The sequence below is a fragment of the Corvus cornix genome, chromosome 5, assembly GCF_000738735.6.
Source record: "Corvus cornix cornix isolate S_Up_H32 chromosome 5, ASM73873v5, whole genome shotgun sequence".
NCBI classification, from domain to species: Eukaryota; Metazoa; Chordata; class Aves; order Passeriformes; family Corvidae; genus Corvus; species Corvus cornix.
In genome coordinates this window covers 15,985,848-16,006,491 of record NC_046335.1, presented here as the reverse complement: position 1 = coordinate 16,006,491, position 20,644 = coordinate 15,985,848, and the positions used below count along the sequence as shown (strand labels likewise).

The window sequence follows — 20,644 nt, the reverse complement described above, 5'->3', positions numbered from 1 at the left end:
GTCATTGCAGGACCTAGAGACAGGACATGAAGTGAAACACATGGCACTGTTTGGACTGCACCTGCCACTTGCACATATGAATGCACAAAACCACTGCTAGAAGTGTCAGACAAATACGGAGAAATTCTGCCTTTATTTATTTTGGCAATCCAAGACGTTTTGGTATCATGTTGTGGAAAACCAAGATATTCTAATGGGAGAATGTATAATCACCCTCATGTTTTAAAGAATGTGTGTACTCTACCTTTTGTTCCCCTTTTTGAGTGTGGTACATACACTACACCTAGGTTAGCCAGAAAAGCTGAGATAGTTTTTAACAAAATTATTTTGTTCCAGACAATAAATGATGATTCAGAAACACTGAACTACCGTAGAACTGGTTTCAACAACTTTCTAGAACTTTATTCTAGAAAAGATTCCAGTATTGTCAAAAGTACCAGTTTCAGTATTTTCAGAAATAACTCATTGCTTTAATTTCAACTTCAAGTTGTTTTTTCAAAGCAACTTCAAAAATCAATTTATGTTACAAGATGTTTTTATAAAAATTATAATGTAAACAATATTTTTTAAATTATAAAAACAAACCCTTAAAGATATCTCAAAAATTCTCCAGGGGCATGAAAAGCATTTCCCATACAGATCCAATATTCACAAAAATATCGATAAGCATGCCATGTGCAGGAAATTTTCAATGTAATAGAAGAAAAACCACTACATTTCAGGGACTTTTGGTGAAGGCATTTAGAAACACAGCTCTGGAGACTGAATATATCTGGACTATCAACTAGAAATCTAAACAGCATGCCTTTAGGAACAGTTTTTCCTGATTTAAAGTTACTTGGAGCCCAAGCACACAAAGAACTAATGATTCTGCTGTTTCAAGAACTGGAGTGCTTTATTTCCAACCCCCCTCTTGAACATAAATGGGTTTGGGCATAAGTGAAAATGAAAACTGGGATACAGTCATTCAGGATCACAGTCCAAAATTAAATGGTCTTAAGACATGAACCTGCTGTACACAGAAAATGTGTATTTATATGAATGAATTTTCCAAGTGTGGATGTTTCTCACAATAGAACTGAGTGGTCTCTGGTCTCATGGGATAGTTTTTCTTATTTTCTGTTCCAGAAGTGTTCAGTTTAGAGGCAGAATCAGGTTTTTGGTGAGGTCCAGGTTTCTGCAGGGATATTTTGCTGAGCTGGCAAGGACGAGTCAGTAAGCTCAATCCATGTTCAACTCCAGAATCCTGCTGGCTCCAAGTTCTCCCCTCTAAACCCCTAGACCACACAACTTCCTTTTCATGTAAACCCCAGACCACAGAGCTTCCTACCACCTACTAGCCAGTTAAGTTGCATGCCATATAGCAATTCAGTACAAAACAGTACATACATCTCTGTGTGCACCTCTCACCTGTGCTTTTCCAAGGCTTGAAAGGCAGACAGCCAGTGTGAAAGCAGTCAGTATCCTGTAATGTACATAAAAAATGGCTGAAAATCTTCTGATATCCAGGCTCATTACATAGAATTAAATATACATGGACAAATTAATTTCTAGTGACACTTCAGTGTATTCCACAGTTTTGCTAACATGAATTTGGCCTCTGGAGAAGGAGTAATACAACTGTGGGCCAGATTCAGGTCTCAGAGTCAGTGACTCTGATGGTGCTATGGTTTTATGCAACTGGGATTGAAACCAGACTGTACATGTCTATGGACTAATCTAATTTTTATGACACCCCAAACAGCAGCTGTTAAATGAACAAGTGTGCAATATTCAATAAAGAGGTTTTGCCCCTCTCTGACACCTTTCTTTTGCAAAAATGAAAGCTTTTCTTGCACACTGTGCACGTTTTACAGATGGGTAAACCAGAGCAAGGCCCTGCCTAAGCTCACAGTGTGACATGTTGGCAGGGCTGCAGGAGGTCCTGAATCCAAGCCAGTTGCTCCAACCGCTAAACCGCGTTTCATCCCCAGGAGACTATCTGAGATGAATCCATTTTCTTGGGGCCAGATTCTGTACCTTTACTCAGTCTTGAGTAATTGCTCTGGAAGGAGACACACTGTGCCAGGTCACCCACTACTAGAAGCTGTTATCTTCAATGGAGCCTTCCCTAGGTGTATCATCTTTACATCTAGTGGTCCCTACTGGGTCTCTCTCCACTGCAGCTGAAAGAAGAGGATCCTTCACTGACAGAGCCCTACAGCTATTTTTGGAGCTCCTTACCCGGAGCATAAAAGTTATGGTCAAGTAACCTCCCACCTCCAAATACTTACTAACAGATAGAAAACCATGAAAGCACAGTCAGAAGTTATTTTTTTCTAAGTACTGTGGATTTCAGTGTTTTGCTGCTGCTTTATATAAAACTTCCCAATACCACTAGACCCACACCTTGCTTATCTTGGATTGTAATTCTGAATGGCAATTGGATACAATACATTCCCACAAAACCAGTACAGGAAGCAGCAGATATTTGAGGTAGCCTTACTTCTGCTACTCATGTGAGCTGCCAGCTTTCTCTCTTAGAGCTGTCTCTGATTTCCAGTGCAAACTGAGCTGCTGAGCAAGACCTACAAATGCATCAGACAAAACCACACACAATGACTGACACATTAGAACAGATTTGTTTTAAATGAGGAGATGGAGACAAGCTCTGAAAAGTAAACACAAACCCTAAAATGGTTGTTCATAGTGCTGTGGAGACAGATTGTGCTTGTTGGCAACTTTTGAGTGACAAGGAAAGGCAAATTCTGCACAGAGTTTTCCTCAGAGTCTGATGTATAGCATTCAAACTACAATTTTATCCCAGGCTTGCACTTAATTTAGTGATTCCTCAAACCTTTTTGAAGAGATTTTAAAGTGTGCTATAAAGACTGTTCTTTGCCTATAGCAAGAACAGCACTGGGAGGGAATACAACAGGTTATAGCAGAAGGCTGACATACCCAGCAACTGGGCAATGCTGCACATTGCTGCAGGACAGTGCACAATAATGAAATCCCCTACAAAACAGTCAGACAAAACTCAAATGTTTTTAGACAGTCTTTAGTTTCCATTGTTACAAGATGATATATTCTTTCCTCTTGGTGGGGGGGTGACCTTACTGCCTCGTACATGTTCTGTCTGCACCCACGATCTCAATTTGCTTTAGATCTCAATTTACTTTAGATCTAAAATCCCCTCAAGAATTAATAACAGACATGCAGCATAACCTATCAACACTATATGCAGCTGGTCACAGTACCTTGCCCAGCAGGCAAAATATTTTAAACTAGTAATTAACCTCTGCAATAGTAACTAATTAACTTCAATCAATCACTGTAGCCAGTGGGATCGTTGCTGCTGCAGTTCAGCACTCCCGCAGATGCGCAGAGTATAAGCACAGATCAAGAAGGAACTCGTCAGAGACAGCACAGCTTTAATAACAGGCAGATCGTCTTTCCCCACCTCTGACCATTGAGATCCTGTCTCTTTGCAAATGGCTTTAGCAAGTGGATTGGCATAATGTGTCCCTGCCACAGCTATTTTCCACAAGTAGGTTTCCCGTCAGTAAGTAAAGAAGTTTCATGCATACCACTTACCTTCTTAATCCTTGCATGTCCAAAACCGTTGGGGAAAGGTGGAAAAAACCCAGAGTCTGTGCTGATGAATAACTAGAAAGTTTTCCAAACATTACCCTCTGCTAGCACTTCAGTTCCTCCGTCATTTATAGTCCAAAGAATGAAATGGCAAGTAATGGAGAAGATCGGGAGCCGTCTGTACCTCCTCAGACACTGGAGAGAATACAGAGAAAGCACCTGGTTTTGCTTAGTTCTCTTCTGTAATTCAGCATTAAACCAATTGGAGGAGGAATGTTAAAAATGAACACTTCATTTTCTAAGTATGTTAAACAATGCAAATGGGGGCCTCAGCCTGGGACAGCTGGTTTAGATTACAAAGCTCACCAACTGGCTAGACTCCTCACAACAACCTCGAGGAGCCTGCCAGGATAAAACACTAACAGCTTGAAGGAAAGCCTCTCCCGCTGCAAACTTCACAGTTAAATGTGCCTCAGAGCAGAGAGCACCGTTATTGGACAGAAACCCTTATCAAGGGACTGGAGAAGGGAAGGGATTGTTTTCCTTGCTCTGAGAACAAAAAAAAGTCAGGCTTTTTTGGAGGCCCTCTAGCTGGTGTCCTGGACAATGAATATGCAACACTCGCTGCTCTGTGCCAATGGCATACTGATGAAAGGTCTGACCCTCTGGGAGGTGAATAACTCAAATTCACGATGATCACAGCTACAGGAACTATATTGCTTGGGGATTATTTGAAAACAGGAATAAACAAATTAAACATTCAAAGGAAAACAAATGGCTTGTCTGCAAACACTGGCCCTTTTTAAACTGATCCCATGCTTAAGGGAGCAGTTTATGATATGAAGTATTTCTTAGGAAAAGCATAACTTGCAGATCTCCAGTTATGACTGAAGAGGAAGGAAATAAAGTACTTTTTCAGGTGTTTTGCAACTCTGCCACAGGCAGAGCTTTAGTAGGTCAAGCAGAACATTTATGAGATGTGAAAGGTAAGCAATCAGATGCAGCAAAGATTATAGTAGATCCAAAGATGAACACTGAAATTAAACACAGACATGGACATTAAACAACTAACTTTGAATTTCTGTTGAGTGTCCCATTTGAGAAAACCCTTTATTTCTAAGGAACCTGAAATTATTATCATACATCTCTGTGTAACAGATTGAGAAACAGAAGTACAGTTGATATAACAGATATTAATAAAACTAGCCCCTAAGCATCGACATCCAGCTTGAGATACACAGACTGAGCTGCTTTAGGGGTGCTGAGCCCCCACAAGTTGTATTGGAGCCAATGGGAAGCTCAAGAGCTCTGTACCTTGTTAACTGGCTGTAATTGTCCACATTACCTTTCAAAAATGACAGCACCAGAGGCTTTGGGCCATTCCTGACAGTTTGTCTCTCTGGCTTGCTTGCATCGCTTGCACTGCATGAAAAATTAAACACTCACCTAGAATTATTCAAAGAGTGTCTATACATTTGCAGACAAACAAGAACCAATTTAATTATTTTAAATAAAGTTCCCAAAAGCCTAACAAATACTTGCACAAGGGACTTCTGAAGAAGCTGCTGGGCATGGAAGGAGTTTTGCCATGGGTCAGAAAACAGGCAAGAGAGGATAGCAAGCAAAGACCAGGGAAATTTTCATTGTGGCAAATGGTTAACAGTGAGTATTCTCATTGCTCCATACCACCAGAGTTTCTCAATACACTCAATAACCTGGAGAGCTAACAGACCTAAGAGTAGCAGTGCTTACTGTATGTTAGAAGAGTGAAAATCTACCGACACAATGAGAAACAGCTTTACAGGAAAGCAAACGGTCTGTGCATCCAGCTGTGTGGATGAAGAGCTTGCTTCATCTGATGATACTTCACTTGCTAATCCACTGAATTTTTCTACAATCACATGGTAAAATCATTGCACACATGCCAGAATCACTGTATGAGTGCAGCACCAGTCTGCTCCCAAATAATTGCCTCAGAGTTCTGATCCAATCAGCCAACTGGCAGAGGTGCTCCAGCCCCAGAGACAGGAGGTGAATCCAAATCTCACCACCTAAGGGGCTCCTTTAAGACGAAATACTGTACAAATGTTTTGATTTTGCCTGTCTCCATCTGACAGCTGAAGTGGATAAAAACCAGAGTATAAGAAGTGTACCAAACCACAACCTGGGCTCATTTACAGCATGGTGACTGTTTTTTTCCAAAATAAAAGGATTTGATGTTGCAGCTAAATGGAATTTCTGCAGTACCTTTCTGTAACTACCATCAGTCACAAAACAATGAGATGCAGCCACAGCCTTCTCACAACTCCCTTTGGTATGAAGAGTTGCATAAAGGAAGGAATTTGTAGGGCATAAACCCCCTTTTGTTCACGATACCTATAAAAGTGGACAATTCAAAGCATCTTTCAACACCCTGTGCTGACACCTTCAGCATCTATGCTTATGATGGTGGCTAAATTTCCTCTCTAGCAGTGCTCTCACTTCAGTAGTCTCAAATATCCCTCTGTGTTATAAAATCCATTACTTCATTTAGATTAGCTTGACATTTCCTTTGTCTTTGTGAGAAGGTGTGGAACAGTCCCCAGTATAAAATGGGACTCTGTTAAATAATCATGTTCTTCAAAGTTTGCTTTGTGTATAGCTAGGGTTGAAACTATATCTCCAATTAAGACTTGGATTTTGAAAATTGTGTAATATATAATCATAAGGGGGACATAAACAGTGTTGCATAACTTTACTCTCCTTGGATGAGACAGCTGCACATATGAACTGAGCCATGCTCCTGCAGATAAAGCACAGGATTGGATGAACAGGAGCCCTCAGCACTGGAGAACATAATCTGACAGATTTTAAATGCTAAGAAAAAAGTTGTAAATAGGTCAGGGAACTTAAGAAGAGTTAATTACACTCAGCACACCTGAACAGAAAATCTTCCTCACAGAAACAAGTCCTCATCCTCTAAGTTTTACAACATTTGATCTCCTTTTTAAACTCTGATATTGTTCTTACATTTCTCCAGAACCACATCAGTCAAACACCCTTCTTGGATGTTCCTGTCATTTTTAAATTTCCCCCACTCTGAACATCTTCAACAACTGTCAGACTGTGAGAAGAGTCGAACCACACAAGTCTGTATGGTGGTAGGTCTGTGAGCCCAAAGTCATTCTACATGCCAGGTCTTAGACATCTTTTACCCAGCCACACAGACTGGTTTAAATTCATTAAAAGAATCTGTCAATAACTGGCCCTTTAAGGCCTCACATGTCCAAGTTTCATATTGCTCCTACCAAATTTTATGGAACCAAATATTTTTACCAGCAAAAATGGTAGAACACTCAGAGCAAAACTGCTGGGCACTTGCAGAAACAACTGTGTCTTGATAGCATCTAAGCTCCATGAGATTCACAAGTTGAGCTTTTGCCTGACTGTGGAGATTGATCTAAGTGTTCTTGAAGACTGCCAAATAAGCAAGCTTTTGATATTGTCACATGCTGATATAACATGACAGGCAGTGATTTGACATACACACATCTCATCCTACTGCCAAACACCAAGCACACGGGAAATGTGGTCTCAAACCCTAATTCCACCTGAGAAAGAGTAGGGCTCATTTCTTCCACCTCCCAGGAAAGAATCTCAGTTGCAAATTCCTGGTGTTTGGGGAGGGTTCCCTATAATTTTTCAAAGACTACCTTAGATTATCAGCTGATTATTCAGTGTCTGAATTATAATTGCCATCTCATAACATGAATGATGCAATAACCTGTTCCAGATGGCTCAGGCCAGTAGCTCAAAAGCACAGCCCTACATATATTTTCCTTTCCTAGCCAAACGTAACACAAGCTAGAATTAACAGTGAAAATTAACACAATATGTAATTGTAAAGACATCAGTAGTGCTAACTAAAAGGTACTGGGAATGTAGGGTCCCTGAGATGTTGTGGTGTGTTGATCTGCAGCTCACAATATCATTTTTAGGAAGGAGAAAATGTAATAGTTCCTGTTGTGCTGCCATCTCTTGGGGCTCAGTTGCCTCAATGTGGTACAGTTACCACCGGCATGGGATATCCATGCAAAACAGATCCAATACAGCACCCATTCCTCCTCCTGTACAAGGGTATCACCTGTCTGTCTGAGGCACGGGCTCCGTTGGGAAGAGGATACTGCTGATATTGCTTCCAAAGAGCCACGCGCTGAGCCCCATTCAGTGTTGTACCAGGTGGACTCACAGTGCCCAACCACATGGAATAAACACTTGAAGTCCTTGGTGTACTCCAGCTCTTCATCTTTGTCCTGGTTTCAGCTGAGGTTAAACACCTCATAGCTATTACTCTCTTTACAGGTCAGTGGTCACTCTGATACCAGCTTCTAATAGCACAACTTCTTTTAGGATAGAAATTACCAGTGGAAAGCCCAGGCACCAGTGGAAAGCCCAGGCACCACTGGATCCATTCTGAAATGCAACAACTCTAAACAAGGACTAGTATCTGACTCCACTTTATTGCTTTGAAAACACGTTAATTGTCCCTTTAGATGAGCAGTGCTAGAATCTAGCAGGTACATACCAAAACCGAAACAGTTTTAAATAGCCCAGTGAACTGCATCTACTGTAAGACAGAACTATTTCAGGAATATTCCCTTTAGTGAGATCAGATGTGATGTTCATGATCACCTGTCGAGCCGTAGTACTTTCTAGGATAGTCTAGGAAGACGCCTGAGGCAAAAAAGAGTAATATTCTCGGAAGAATTCTTCAGTATTGTTCAGGGTTTTTTTTAACCCAATAAAAGTAAGGTAAACAAGCAAACTAAATGATTAGTGTAACTTCCTCAGGAAAGCCTTTCACAGCATTTTTGGTGTATGTGACAACACCCAGCAGAGAGTAATAATTATAATTAGCATTAGTTTGCAACAGCCTGCAACATTCTTCTTGGGTTTTCAATCCTTAGATGACTGACATTTGTACTTTTAAAATATTTTCCTGTAAAAAGTGTATGGAACATAATCCTGTACCTAAAGACAAAAGATAGACTTGAGAACTCCCTTCTCGCCCTTGGTTGCTCTGAGTATCCAAGAACAAGGTGCCCCAGCCCACTGTTCATACTTATACTTGTTTTTCTGTTGACACTCAGCATAGCTCTGGTAACTGCAGTTCACATTTTGCCTGAAACTAGACAGATATTTTAGTTTGTTTTTGTTTATTTTATAAGATTGACATGTACATAAACTGGGCTGCAGCCTTCCCTGCATTTTTGTCAAATGGTCTAGACAATGTGGTTGAAAACAATGCTCTTTAATCTTGTGACAAAATGTTTACCAGCCCCTTTTAATAGCAAGCATAAATTCTTTATGGCCAATTTCAGCTAATAATGACCTTCCATAAATAAAGACCTAAAACTCTTCATACTCCTGGACCAAGACTAAAGTCTGTTTCACTGTTGGAGCAAGCCAACATTCAGTCTTCTCAAGTGCCTGGGATACATAAACCATTGGTCTCCAATTACGACCAGACAGTTAGAAGTATGTACTAAAACCTCCCTTAGAAATATTCAGGACAGATTTATTTTTTGCTAAAATGCCTCAAGACTGCTGTGTCTTTCACAGTTTCCCAAGCCCTTTACTAACTCAAGCACCACACTGGGCACATCTGGCACAGCAGGATTGGGTGGCACCTCAGAGCAGCTGACTGGAGACAGTGGTTCACCTTTACTGGTTACCCTGGCAGCTCTCCCTGGCTGCTGGGCATCAGTGCCAGTAAAACACCAGCTTCGCCTGTGCTTCCTCGGCTCCCAGGTACTTCAATTCCATCACACAGAACTTATATTTTAGGTGGGTTTTGTGTTCTGGGTTGGTTTGATTTTGGTTTTTATTTTCAGATTTAGTTGAGCATCCTTTCTCCTTTTTAGTCTGCTTTGGCAACTCACTTTGTTTTTATCCAAAAGATTAGCCACCATAGCATTGAGCATATTCTCTGTTTTCCATTAAAACACTTCAGGTTCTGAATAAACCAAAACAAGTCTGTGGAAATGCCATCTCTCAACAGGGGTGTTTGAATGTTCACAAGTATGTGCACTATTTCTGTAAGGGCACCTGCCAGAACCCTGGTGGTGAATCCAGAGTAGACAATATTTGACATCAACCCTCTTTTCCAGAGCTTCTCTTCTTCCAAGTGGTGGAAAACATTCCCTTTTTAAAAACATGTTTCACTCTCATAGGTGAATGAATACAATGTAAGCAAAGACTTCTGGTTTCTTTTTCCAGTAAAACACTCGGCACATTTTTGGGTCTTTTCCTTAAGATTTTTGGGGCTATATGTTAGTCAAATATAGGAGTGGCAGAAAGTTTCCCTATGAGGAGAGAGATAATTTTGACTGTTCTGTACTTTCTCAACTGCTTCCTAACCCCAGAAGACATTTATAAACTTTTTGTCGGTTTAAGAACTACTACACTTAATTTACTTATTCCCACAGCAGGGATTACACCGTTTCACAAATTACCTGTTTACTTTTGTGACCTAACCATGCTTCATAAGAACTGGCTATGAAACTGGGTGATAAACATGATGTGTGTTGTCTGTTTGTTTTCAGACTCATTATTCACTGGTCTGCAGCAACAAGTGCTGCTGTAAGGCAGTGATTTAGTGTGCTAAATGTAGAAACTCCACTGAGCAGGCTGTACTCCCATCTCCTAGTCGTGCTGTGTGTGCTGCAGAGCATACAAAATCTTCCAACAGGATGCATTTTCTAACACAGAGTGTTTCTTTTTTTTGTTTTAAATCTGCTGGCCTTTGCTTTGAGTTGCACTGGTTGCCACTGCAGAAGAAGCTGAGCAGTACGAGGAGTTCCCCGTTCAGAAGCAGCCCAGCCATGCCCAGGGCTCCCATCCATTTGGGAATTGTGGGGTACCAGAACCTCAAGCAGCCATGTGAAAGGTCAGTGGAACTGGACCCTTCTTCCAATGGAGGCACTTGTACAGGTAACAGAGTCCATAGCCAGAGCCTGACAAATCAATCAGTCCCCATTTTGTCTACAGTTCCATAACAAAATTCAAGAAGCTGAAGTTGTGCCAGATAAAGAAAATAGAAAAGAACAAAAACTCTGACAGGTTAAATGTGAAAAACAGAAAGTCAGGCCAAGAAGGTTTGAGAAACAAATCATAAGAAGCATAAAAGCTAATAATAAATTCTTTTTCAGACACACCACAAGCAGGAAATCTGCCAGTCTGCAAAGCCAACAGATGAACAAGGTATAAAAATAGTGCTTAGAAAATTTAAAACCACTGTAGAAGGTGAAGTGTTTCTTCTTCATCTGTTTTTGCTAGAGAAACTTCAAGAGATTACCATGGTGGAATAAAAAAAAAAAAATAAAAAAGAAAAAAAAGAAAAAGAAGTAAGTAAAAACAAACAAAAAAATCCTGTTTGGAATGATATGTCTAAATTGAAATGTCAGCAGGAGAGGCTGCATAAAAAATCAAGAAAATGAAGAAAAACCATTAATCAGAACTCACTTGACATTTAGAAATTGTTAACTGAATTAAATATGACTGTTAGCAACAGCTGAATTGTTTATCTGAAGTGCAATCTCTCACAAAATTGCCCTGGTGCTAGAAGAAAACTACCAAATACAATCCTATATTTCATAGGTTTCTATATAATTGTTAATAAAATATGGAACAGTAAATCCAAAATATCTGGAAATCAGTAGTACAGCACAGGAGATTTAGTGAAATTCAGGAAGAAGTTCATCATGGAAAGGGTTGTTAAACATTGGAATGGACTGCCCAGGGAGATGGTAGAGTCACCATCCCTGGAGGTGTTCAAGAAATGACTGGACATGCCACTTAGTGCCATGGTCTAGTTGATGTGGTGATGATCCATCAAAGGTTGGCCTTTATGGTCTTAAGGGTCTTTTCCAACCTTAATGATTCTGTGATCTTTTAGGCATAGGTTTTCTTGGAGACTATCCTTAAGAACTACGTACCTCAGAAAAATAGCTCTGCTCCACGGTATAGAAGTTTATTTTTAAATTTACTCTAGCTCTGCGCAATTGAAACCGGCTCCAGCCAACTCCTAACTGGCACCTGTAAATAGCAAATGTGATTTTTTTTTTTCAGCAAAACTTGGGAATTTTTGTATAACAGCTGCCATTTCAAAGTTTTTAACTTCATCTATAGCCTTTTTAGCCACCCTGGGCCAACCCAGAAAAGGACCATGGAATGGGCACTGAAGCTTAGTTAGGTGTGGCTGAGACTCCCAGGGGACTTGGCACAGGGGCATGGAACATTAGGAGGTCTGCCAAGATACTTACAAAGAGACCAGGGATGGGGGATCAAAGAGTGAAGGACACAAGAAGGTAAGTCCAACTGCTCTTTGAAGTGGAACTTCTCAGTATTAAGCACATTGCCTCTCTGCACTGTGGCAACAGTGAGAGATGCATCAGTACCCTGGGCAATGCGGGGACTCAGTGCCAAGCACAATGTCAAGACCACATCGCTGTGGCAGAGTACACGTAGCCTTCCCCCTATGAGTCACAGGCTCAATTAAGTTGTAGTTTGGTGTCTTGCCAGAGTTTCCTTCATATTTTTGCAACAGGAGGGTTGGCCCTCCAGCTTCGATCAATTGCAGTAATTTCTGATGTTTCCCTATTCCATTTTAGTTTCTAATGAAAATCTTCTTCATGAACTAGATTGCCCAGTCCCATTTGGCCAGGGCAGTGCAGGCTTCAGGTTGCCAGCAAAGCATCAGGCTATTTAAGTGCCTGTACAAGGCAGTTGGAACCACTGATTGAGTTCAGGAGAAGAACATCAGAGCCAGAGTGCAGCAGGCTCCCTGGATCCCCAGCCCCGCCGACTTGGCAGGTTCTGGGAAGCACACCATAGTTGCTGTTCTGTTCAGAGTCCAGTAAGGACAGAGGTAGCACCTGCAACCCCTCTGCCTGCAGTGGCACTCTGCAGGTCCTTCATCCAGAGCACTCTGCAGACAATGTGCTATTCAGTCTGCATTTGCGGCCAGACAGATCTGGCAACCCTAGTTATGACTCATTCATTTTCTTTAGAATCCTGTACTCCTCAAATTTTTGTAGTTTCATAATAAGCCTTCTCTATGTTAGCTGAAAACTGTTGAATACATCTGTTACTGCTCCTATTGTCAAAAATAAGGTAGTGTTCTGTTTGTCTTCATTTTTATTGGCAGCTACTACTTAAACATAGAGCAAAGTGCAGTCTAAATATTTTCCGAATCTATTTCCAGAAAAAGTTTCAATTTTGATTACTATTTTTCAATGCTCCAGTCTACCATTTAAACCACTTTCTTTACTACAATTTTACTCCTGCTACAATTTAGTGTTGTATCCATGGTACAGCATGTAAACCAAAACACACAGGTGAACCAGAATCAACTTGGTAATTTGCTTGTAATTCTGAAAATACCCTTTTATTACACACAAAAGCATCACTCAAATACTTTAATACCTTATAACAATAAAGAAAACTACTGCAGGAGATAAGGAAACAGTTTTACATAAAGGTTAAATTTACAATCACCATGTGGTTGGCTTTCCTCATGATGAGCTGAAACCTGAATTCCTTATTTCCTTTTCCCTATGCAGCTTCTTAGACACCTGCACCCAAACAGTGTCTGGAATCACTCTCATTATCTCTATTTATTCTCCTGAGAAAGTGACCATACCGCTCTCTTCAACTACCTGAAAGGAGGATGTAGCCAGGCAGGAGTCGGTCTCTTCTTCCAAGCAACCAGATGAGAAGACAGCAGCCTCAAGCTGCCCCAGGGAAGGTTCAGGTCGGACATCAGGAGAAATTTCTTCACAGAAAGGGTTGTTGAGCGATGACTGGATGTGGCACTCAGTGCCATGGTCTCGTTGACAAGGTATGTTTGGTCAAAGCTTGGACTCAATGATCTCAGAAGTCTTTTCTAATGGATTCTGTGAAATAATGTTTGCAGCTTACATTTCTTATACTTGTTCCCATTTAGGAACTTTTTATCCCTATTTACTCAAAACTGCTACTACCTCTTACTGTTGCTCTATTTACATCCAGTTGCAACTTTGTTGCTTAGAGTAAGTATATTTTGTTGGTAATACTATATTAACTGTTCAGGAAACTCATGGATTCAGGCTAAGTTGTACAAATGAGTGTAGCTTTATTTAGTTCTAAACATCCAGCTTAATGTGGGCTGCTGTCTTTCTCTGCAGCCCTGAAAAGGTCAAAATAATTTTCAAAACCTTAGAATGTCCTTAGTTCCCTACCCCCAATTTACAAAAAGTTACATTTGAAGCATTATAACTCTTGGCTTTCTGTTCTCAGAGGGTTGTGTTTAACAGTGCTTCCCATTCTAGGGAGTCAGGAGATACCACTGGTCGGTTTTCACTAGCTCAAAATCAACCATCTGACTTTGCTCACCTCGTAGGAGAGCCCTGGCAGAAAGCTGCCAAATGACAAAATAGGCACCACTTGGAGTGTGTTACACACCTTTTTTTTCCTAACCCCTTGGACTATTCCATCAACAAACATTAGTTACTAAGTGGCTGTACTAGAGTGCTGGCTAAGAGCTACTATTTCATAAGTGACATGAAATAAATAGTTCCTAGCTGCCTCAAATCTGTAAAATCTCCTTGGTCTGTGCTCCCACACCTGATCATGCTGCAATTCAATCCACCTTGCATCACCATCTGGAAATTCACTGGGAGGAAAAGCAGGCAGCATCTAATGTCAAAAAGAAAACCTTGCGGCTAACTACTCAGTACTGCCAAGATTCCCTTTACCTTTGTGATACTGGCTAATATTCAAACAGTATCCAGGCAGCTCTCTGAAGAGTTAGATGTCCTTTACACTAAGGGAGATAGAACATTCTTGGTTGCTGGTACAAGGGTCAGCTTGCTCCCTTTGTTAACAAACACACAAAACAGGTATAAGTAGTTTGTTTCCCTGATACCATTGGTCTGTAGTCTGTCAGTGCTTGTTACAACACCACATGTGACAGCGCTTCTAAACTCTCTTCTATCAATAACTGGCAAAACCCTCTAATAATAGTTGACCATAACTCAAATATTGTAATATTTTTTCACTTTTTCCACAGACTACAGATTAAAAGAGGGTAGGGTTTGATTAGATATTAGAAAGAAATTCTTGACTGTGAGGGTGGTGAGACATTGGAATAGGTTGCACAGAGAAGTTGTCGATCCCCATCTGCTGAAGTGTTCAAGGCCAGGTTGGACGGGACTTTGAACAACCTGGTCTAGTGAAAGGTGTCCCTGCCTGTGGCAGGGGGATTGGAACTGGATGATCTTGAAGGCCCTTTCCAAACAAGGCAGTTTCATGATTCTATGAAAATACCAAAAACCCAGCAGTGTATCAATATTGACATCAGCAGTAAGAAGACATTAATTAACTGCAAAGCTTTCATGAGGTATGTGACAATGTGAAATACTTACAAGGCAAGTATCTTCCATTCTGTCTCTTCTACTTTAGCCGTCAGTCACTCCTATACATAGTCCAGATCACCTGCCTTATTGGTAACAACTTACGCAAAATGGTCAAGAATGACAGGAAGAAAAAATACTAAAATGCAGGGGATTGACATTTGGTTAAAAAAAAAAAAAGTTATTTCTACACTGGTCACTATAATGTGTGAAATTATATTGCTGTGACTAACTGGTGTAATGCAGGAAAGTTTAATTAAAAAAAAAAAAAAACAAACAAAAAAACCCCCCAACATTGCCCTGCCCCAATAAAAAACCCCAAACCACATTCACAATTAGAAAGATCAACCAGTTACTTCCTTCTCTGCATGGAATGCAGGATAAGCAAAGAACAGGGAAAAAAAAAAAAAAGAGAGAAAGTCTAAAGAGAACAATGGAAAATATTAACCTTTGTTTCCCCCCCCCTTATATCAAGTTTGCAAAATGAATCTGTTAATAGAATTCTGTGACCTTACCACTAAAGATAACTGATAACTTGTTAGACCAAAACTAGGAGGACCAGACACCATTTTTTCCTTGCAAAAGCCACAGAAAAGAAAACAATTACATTAAATGATAGAATGAAAATTTTCAACTACTGCACCTTGTTAATAAATTCCAGAGATTTTTTTTCCTCATGCTGCTATGTGAAAGACCCACACAATTAACAGGACAGACTACATGAGTCACGTATGTACACGTGGGAAACTGGTAAGGCAACTATATATGGAACAGTTATCAAGAACAAAGTAAACATAGAAGAAAAATTAGAGGAAAAAATATATCTACTAATCATTCAATGAAAACAAAGCTTGAATGTTTGTAATGGTCTGTGAAACATTCAAAGAAGGAAGAAAGAAACAAAGTAATGAAGTTGTTCTACACTTCTCTGCACAAAAGTACTGCCTGGAACACAAAGCCCAGCTGATTTCTAACAAAGCATCAAACCCCACCAATGTACCTGTGGAACAAGCCTTACAACAGAAACCTCTAAGGCATAAGAATTTTCTCCATAGTTCAACAGAGCCCACCTCCTAGGACTTAAGGACTGAAGCCTTTTGTATCTCTGCTATAGATTTTCTTCTCCCTCAAGGAGCTTAATGAGGAACTCTGAAGTTCTTCAGTACCTTTGCTTGGTATTAGACTTCCCTCCTCAAACTCACAGCTTATTGTACAAATGGAACTGATTTACAGCATGCAGAAACAAATGGTCTTACTATGTTTTCTTTATTGGCATTTAGAAAGCTTCCTGAAAGAGAAATGTGTACATATTAAGTTCTCTGCAGTTGAAGAAGAAAAAAATGCATAAAAAAAAGTTAAGAACTGCTCCATTAGTATCTTCAGAGAATAGTGAGCAGCATGACTCCATTTGTAATTTACAACATGTAAGTCACATAATTTTTAAAAACTAAACATTTCCTTCTGCTCTGGCTCACCAAAAGGTAATTTTATTGCGAAGCAGCTATTTATCATTGAACAGCCATGACTACAAGACCAAGGGAGATTGCACAGAAGCCATCTGATTTCACTTTACTTTATAATTGCTATGGAAAAAAAAAGGTAGCTGTTCCAGTCCAGTTTAAATGAAGATCTACATTTGAAGTACCTAACTGCGATATTCTCAGCTGAGGTAATTTGAGATTCTCAATACATTTATTACAAAACACAGAATTTATTTTGGTAAATATGTGGCTGCTATCTTTTTAGAAATCAATCTGCCAAACTGTCCATAATGGGGTAAAAAATTTAAAATCAAACCCCAATATGGTCAATCCACTTACAAGTTTGCTAAGTCTTCCATGAAACATTAATATACTGGAGACAAAGGATTCAAACAGCTCTTAAATTAAGTACAGCAATTAAAAAAACCTTTGCAAGGTTTCAAGGCAACAAAAGAAATTCACTATTTGACCTCTATATAAATAAATGCAAAGATTTCTTGCATTATTTTGGTTGGTTCTGTACAAGTTTCAGTAATTATTTTATTTAAATATAACTCTTTCATCCAGGACCTTAATGAAAATGAAGGAGGTTGACAGTTCTAATATAGAACTTGCACAACAGTTATCTTAACACTGACTTAACAAGGAGAGGCATATAAAAAGATTAAGAAATTACACATTTTAAACTGAAGATGTTTTATCTCAGATTCACTATGAGGATGACTCCTATCCTTTAGTATGCAACTTCATTCTTTACCTGCCAAACAAAGCGTACAAGTTATCACAACAAAATTTACACAGTAACTGACTTTGGCCTTGGCTTTACAAAGACCTATTTACACATTTGAGATAAGCAAACACCTTCCTCCCTTTTAATTCTATACATGTGTTCAAGCTTTAAGTCTATATTTGGATCTACAAAATCTTGCAAGATAAAAAGTCTCTCAAATATACACCTTGGACCATTAAAGCACAATGTCTTTATATATATGAATGTATCATTTGCTAAATTACCCACTCTTCACATGAATATCTCTAGCCTCACTTCCCTAGTTAACTCCTTAGTGCTGATGGATTAGACTGCTGAAAACACCTATTAGTCTGGGGGGGTATATCAAATCATTGTGCAAAGAGATTAATGTGCCTCAAATTGCCCCCCAAATAGAATCAAACTTGTAAATAAGAGATATAAGTCCAAAAGTACATTAAGTAAACAACATTAATTGGGTGGTTTATGTATTTCTTTCAGTTCTGGTTCTGTAAGGTAGATGGCAGATCATTTTAATGGAAAAACAGATCTCAACACCAAAGAGTTAATGCTGTCTTATGCATATCTGAAACAACCCAGTATACATAAGGTTTAAAAATCCTTTAATTTGTCTTGTGACAATCTAGCAACAAGATAGATTTTTTCCTCAGTTAAATATTTAACCCACGCCCAAAATGAATGCCTGCTATACAGAACGCAGTTATTCATTCCACCATTAGAATTTCTGAAGCACTGATAAGTTTGTAAGTACAAGAAAAGCAAAGTACAATTGAAGTCAAATACATGACTTTTTACAGAAGGCCTCATCGTGATAAATTATATACAACATAGTGTTCTCATTTTCCTTAAAGTGCTCATCATACTGATACAAGATGATCTATTGTTTTAGGAGGTCTTTTAATACAGCACCAGCACTGGCATCAGGGGACACTGGCAGTGGTGTAAAAGTAGGCAATGCATCAGAAATAGGTTTCATAAGCAGATGTCCAGAACTAGTAGCTGGTGTTATGAGAGGCACTGCTGCAGATCGAGGTGCTATAAATGGATTTGCATCTGGTCTTCTACCCATTCCCGAGACTGCAGAATCTGGAATATAAGAAAAAAACAAACCCCAAAAACCTAAACCAACAATGAAAACACTTTGTTAAAAAGCATTCCTAAATCTATCCAATTTTACAGCATTTGTTCACAGAGACGTTCTAAAATTGCCTATCACTTCTGCAACATGTAAGTCCTTGAAAATCTCCTTGCCATGGACAGTAGACACCCTCAAAGACTTTTATTGTCTCTGACTTCTCTCATAGAACCATAGAATCATTTAGTTTGGAAAAGACCCTTAAAGTCAAGTGCAACTATTAACCCAGCACTGCCAAGTCCACCACCAAAATTCTGTAACAGCTCAAGCTACCCAAAAAACCGTGCACATCTGACAGGCAACGTGAACCCCCTCTGCAGTTCACTTCACCTTTGCAATGCCAGGCATGACATATCTGTCACACTGACTCCAGCACTGTGCAGAGGTGTAAGGGCCCTGGCACATGCACTACAATGCAGACCACAGGAAAGTTTCCCAGCACATAGCACAGATTCCCCAGAGTCAGCCCCAAGAAAACCCCCATAAATAAACAGCACTTTGTAACATCCAACTACTTTAGGTGAATTGAAAGAGGGTTTTTTAGCATTTCTCTCTCTCTCTGTACACATGTATAATATGTCGGGGTTTGGTGTTCGGGGTTTTTGTTTTTATTTTCTTTTGAGTTTACAGCTAAGTTTCAAACAAAACAAGCTTTTGCAAATCAGCAGGCTTATATTAAGGTGAAGTCTTAAACACAAAAAATTAAGAACAAACTGGACCAGTTAAACTGAAGATTTGAACCTTAAATTACTTAAGACAAAAGTACATTAATTTAACAAGCCTAATTGTTCTCTGCCTTAGAAAAATCAAACACTCTTGCACAGCTTACAGAGATTTCATACCAGGCCATACACTTAACTGATTTCATTTTGGTCCTCTCTGAGCAACCAGTTCTCCACACCAGAAAGACACTGCAAAGTTGTATTACTTGCATTCTTCACTCACTTCAACACAAGCTGATCAACAGGGATGCTGAAAATCAGGACAGTGCTCACTACTACACCATATGAAGTTGTCTGCACAGCATCCATTTGGCTTTAACAGGTGCTGTTAAATCCTTTCCATATCAAAGGGAATTTGGTTTCTCTAATCTTCTGAGAGTTTAGAAAGTGAGGTATAGATGCAGTGGGAAGGAGAGATAGGAGAATTAAAAAAAATAAAAAGAGAAAAGTAGGAAATGGTTGGGGCAGAAGAAATCAAATTCATAATTCACAAGTGAGGAAGCACAGAATCATTAAAGTCCTCTTGAAAATTCTACCTTTAGTTATTTATATTCTATGTAAAGATTCAAATATTACCTTGCATTTGACTATTGGATGGAGTACTGTTAGTTTTACCAGTTCCTGCTGCTCCCAAAGGTTTCATGCCATGAACAGAGAGCTTGGGTGGGGGAAGGCTTGGGCGAGATTCCGTTTCAAGGAATTTCACAAACAGTTCTGAAAAAGACTGTAAGAGGCTACTAGTTATTATATTTCACTGATGCTCTGGTGAAAAGCACTAAGCCAAAAATACATACATACATACATAAAACAAAAAGTTGTCAACAGCCTGCAATCAATTTTGTACTTGTACTTAGTACTAAGCAGTCCTCAGTGAGTGACAATGAAATTTATTTTCAAAATACATTCTTTGTTGCTGTCTCACTAAGAAGCATTTATGTAAAATTGATAAACTCTAAAGATAACACACTTACTTCTACCATGGTTCCATTATTGATTTAAGCCAGCTGTTTCAAGAATCCCATGCTAGTACTGACATCACAGTAATTTCCTTTGTCTTTTGCTCAACCAATCTCTCCTCCAGAAAAACATAGACCCCAATCTTTTCTCTTAAAGCCCATGTATGCTTTATTTCACAAAGAATCTCAAATAAAGGAAGCATGGAATGATTAAGGTGTCGGTAGCATCACAAGATAAAATTTGACTTAGTAAAGCCTGTACTATTCACACAAAAGGATTAATTTTTCTCTTTTACATCTATAAACCACATAGGCCACAGTCCTTTAGTGGCTTATGTGCCTGCACTATTTTAGGGGGAAAAACTAATCCCTACACTTCAAGATGATTTACAGGAATCCATTCTCAACATTTCTAGCATAACTGAGCAAAAACCTAAAGTCAATCCAAAAACCCCAACCCCTCATACTTGGTCCTTGAGTACATTATTTACTGGCCTGCAAAATGAAAAGTTCCATAGATAAACTGCTCCCATGGATCATGCTATGAGATCTGTTGCTTTACAGCATTTGAAAACT

At 39.4% G+C, this 20,644-nt stretch overlaps 2 protein-coding genes across 3 annotated transcripts in view; both read right to left on the bottom strand.

Moving 5' to 3' along the window:
* FBLN5 (fibulin 5) overlaps positions 1–4,043 on the bottom strand; it is a 48,582-nt gene extending 44,539 nt beyond the window's left edge. Inside the window, exons 1-2 of one of the 2 annotated variants that reach the window (XM_019294017.3) lie at positions 3,577–4,043; positions 1,411–1,465 (exon numbers count right to left, since the gene is read on the bottom strand). In XM_019294017.3, the coding sequence (XP_019149562.1) occupies positions 1,411–1,465; positions 3,577–3,668 (147 nt within the window). In that variant the 5' untranslated portion in view covers positions 3,669–4,043. The remainder of the gene's footprint in view (positions 1–1,410; positions 1,466–3,576) is intronic. The other variant, XM_010394259.4, reaches the window with a different exon arrangement.
* Positions 4,044–16,252: 12,209 nt separating this feature from the next.
* The window catches only part of TRIP11 (thyroid hormone receptor interactor 11), a 29,362-nt gene continuing 24,970 nt past the window's right edge, over positions 16,253–20,644 (bottom strand). The window contains exons 19-20 of the mRNA XM_010394265.3: positions 19,689–19,836; positions 16,253–18,341 (exon numbers count right to left, since the gene is read on the bottom strand). Of these exons, the coding sequence (XP_010392567.2) occupies positions 18,133–18,341; positions 19,689–19,836 (357 nt within the window). The 3' untranslated portion in view covers positions 16,253–18,132. The remainder of the gene's footprint in view (positions 18,342–19,688; positions 19,837–20,644) is intronic.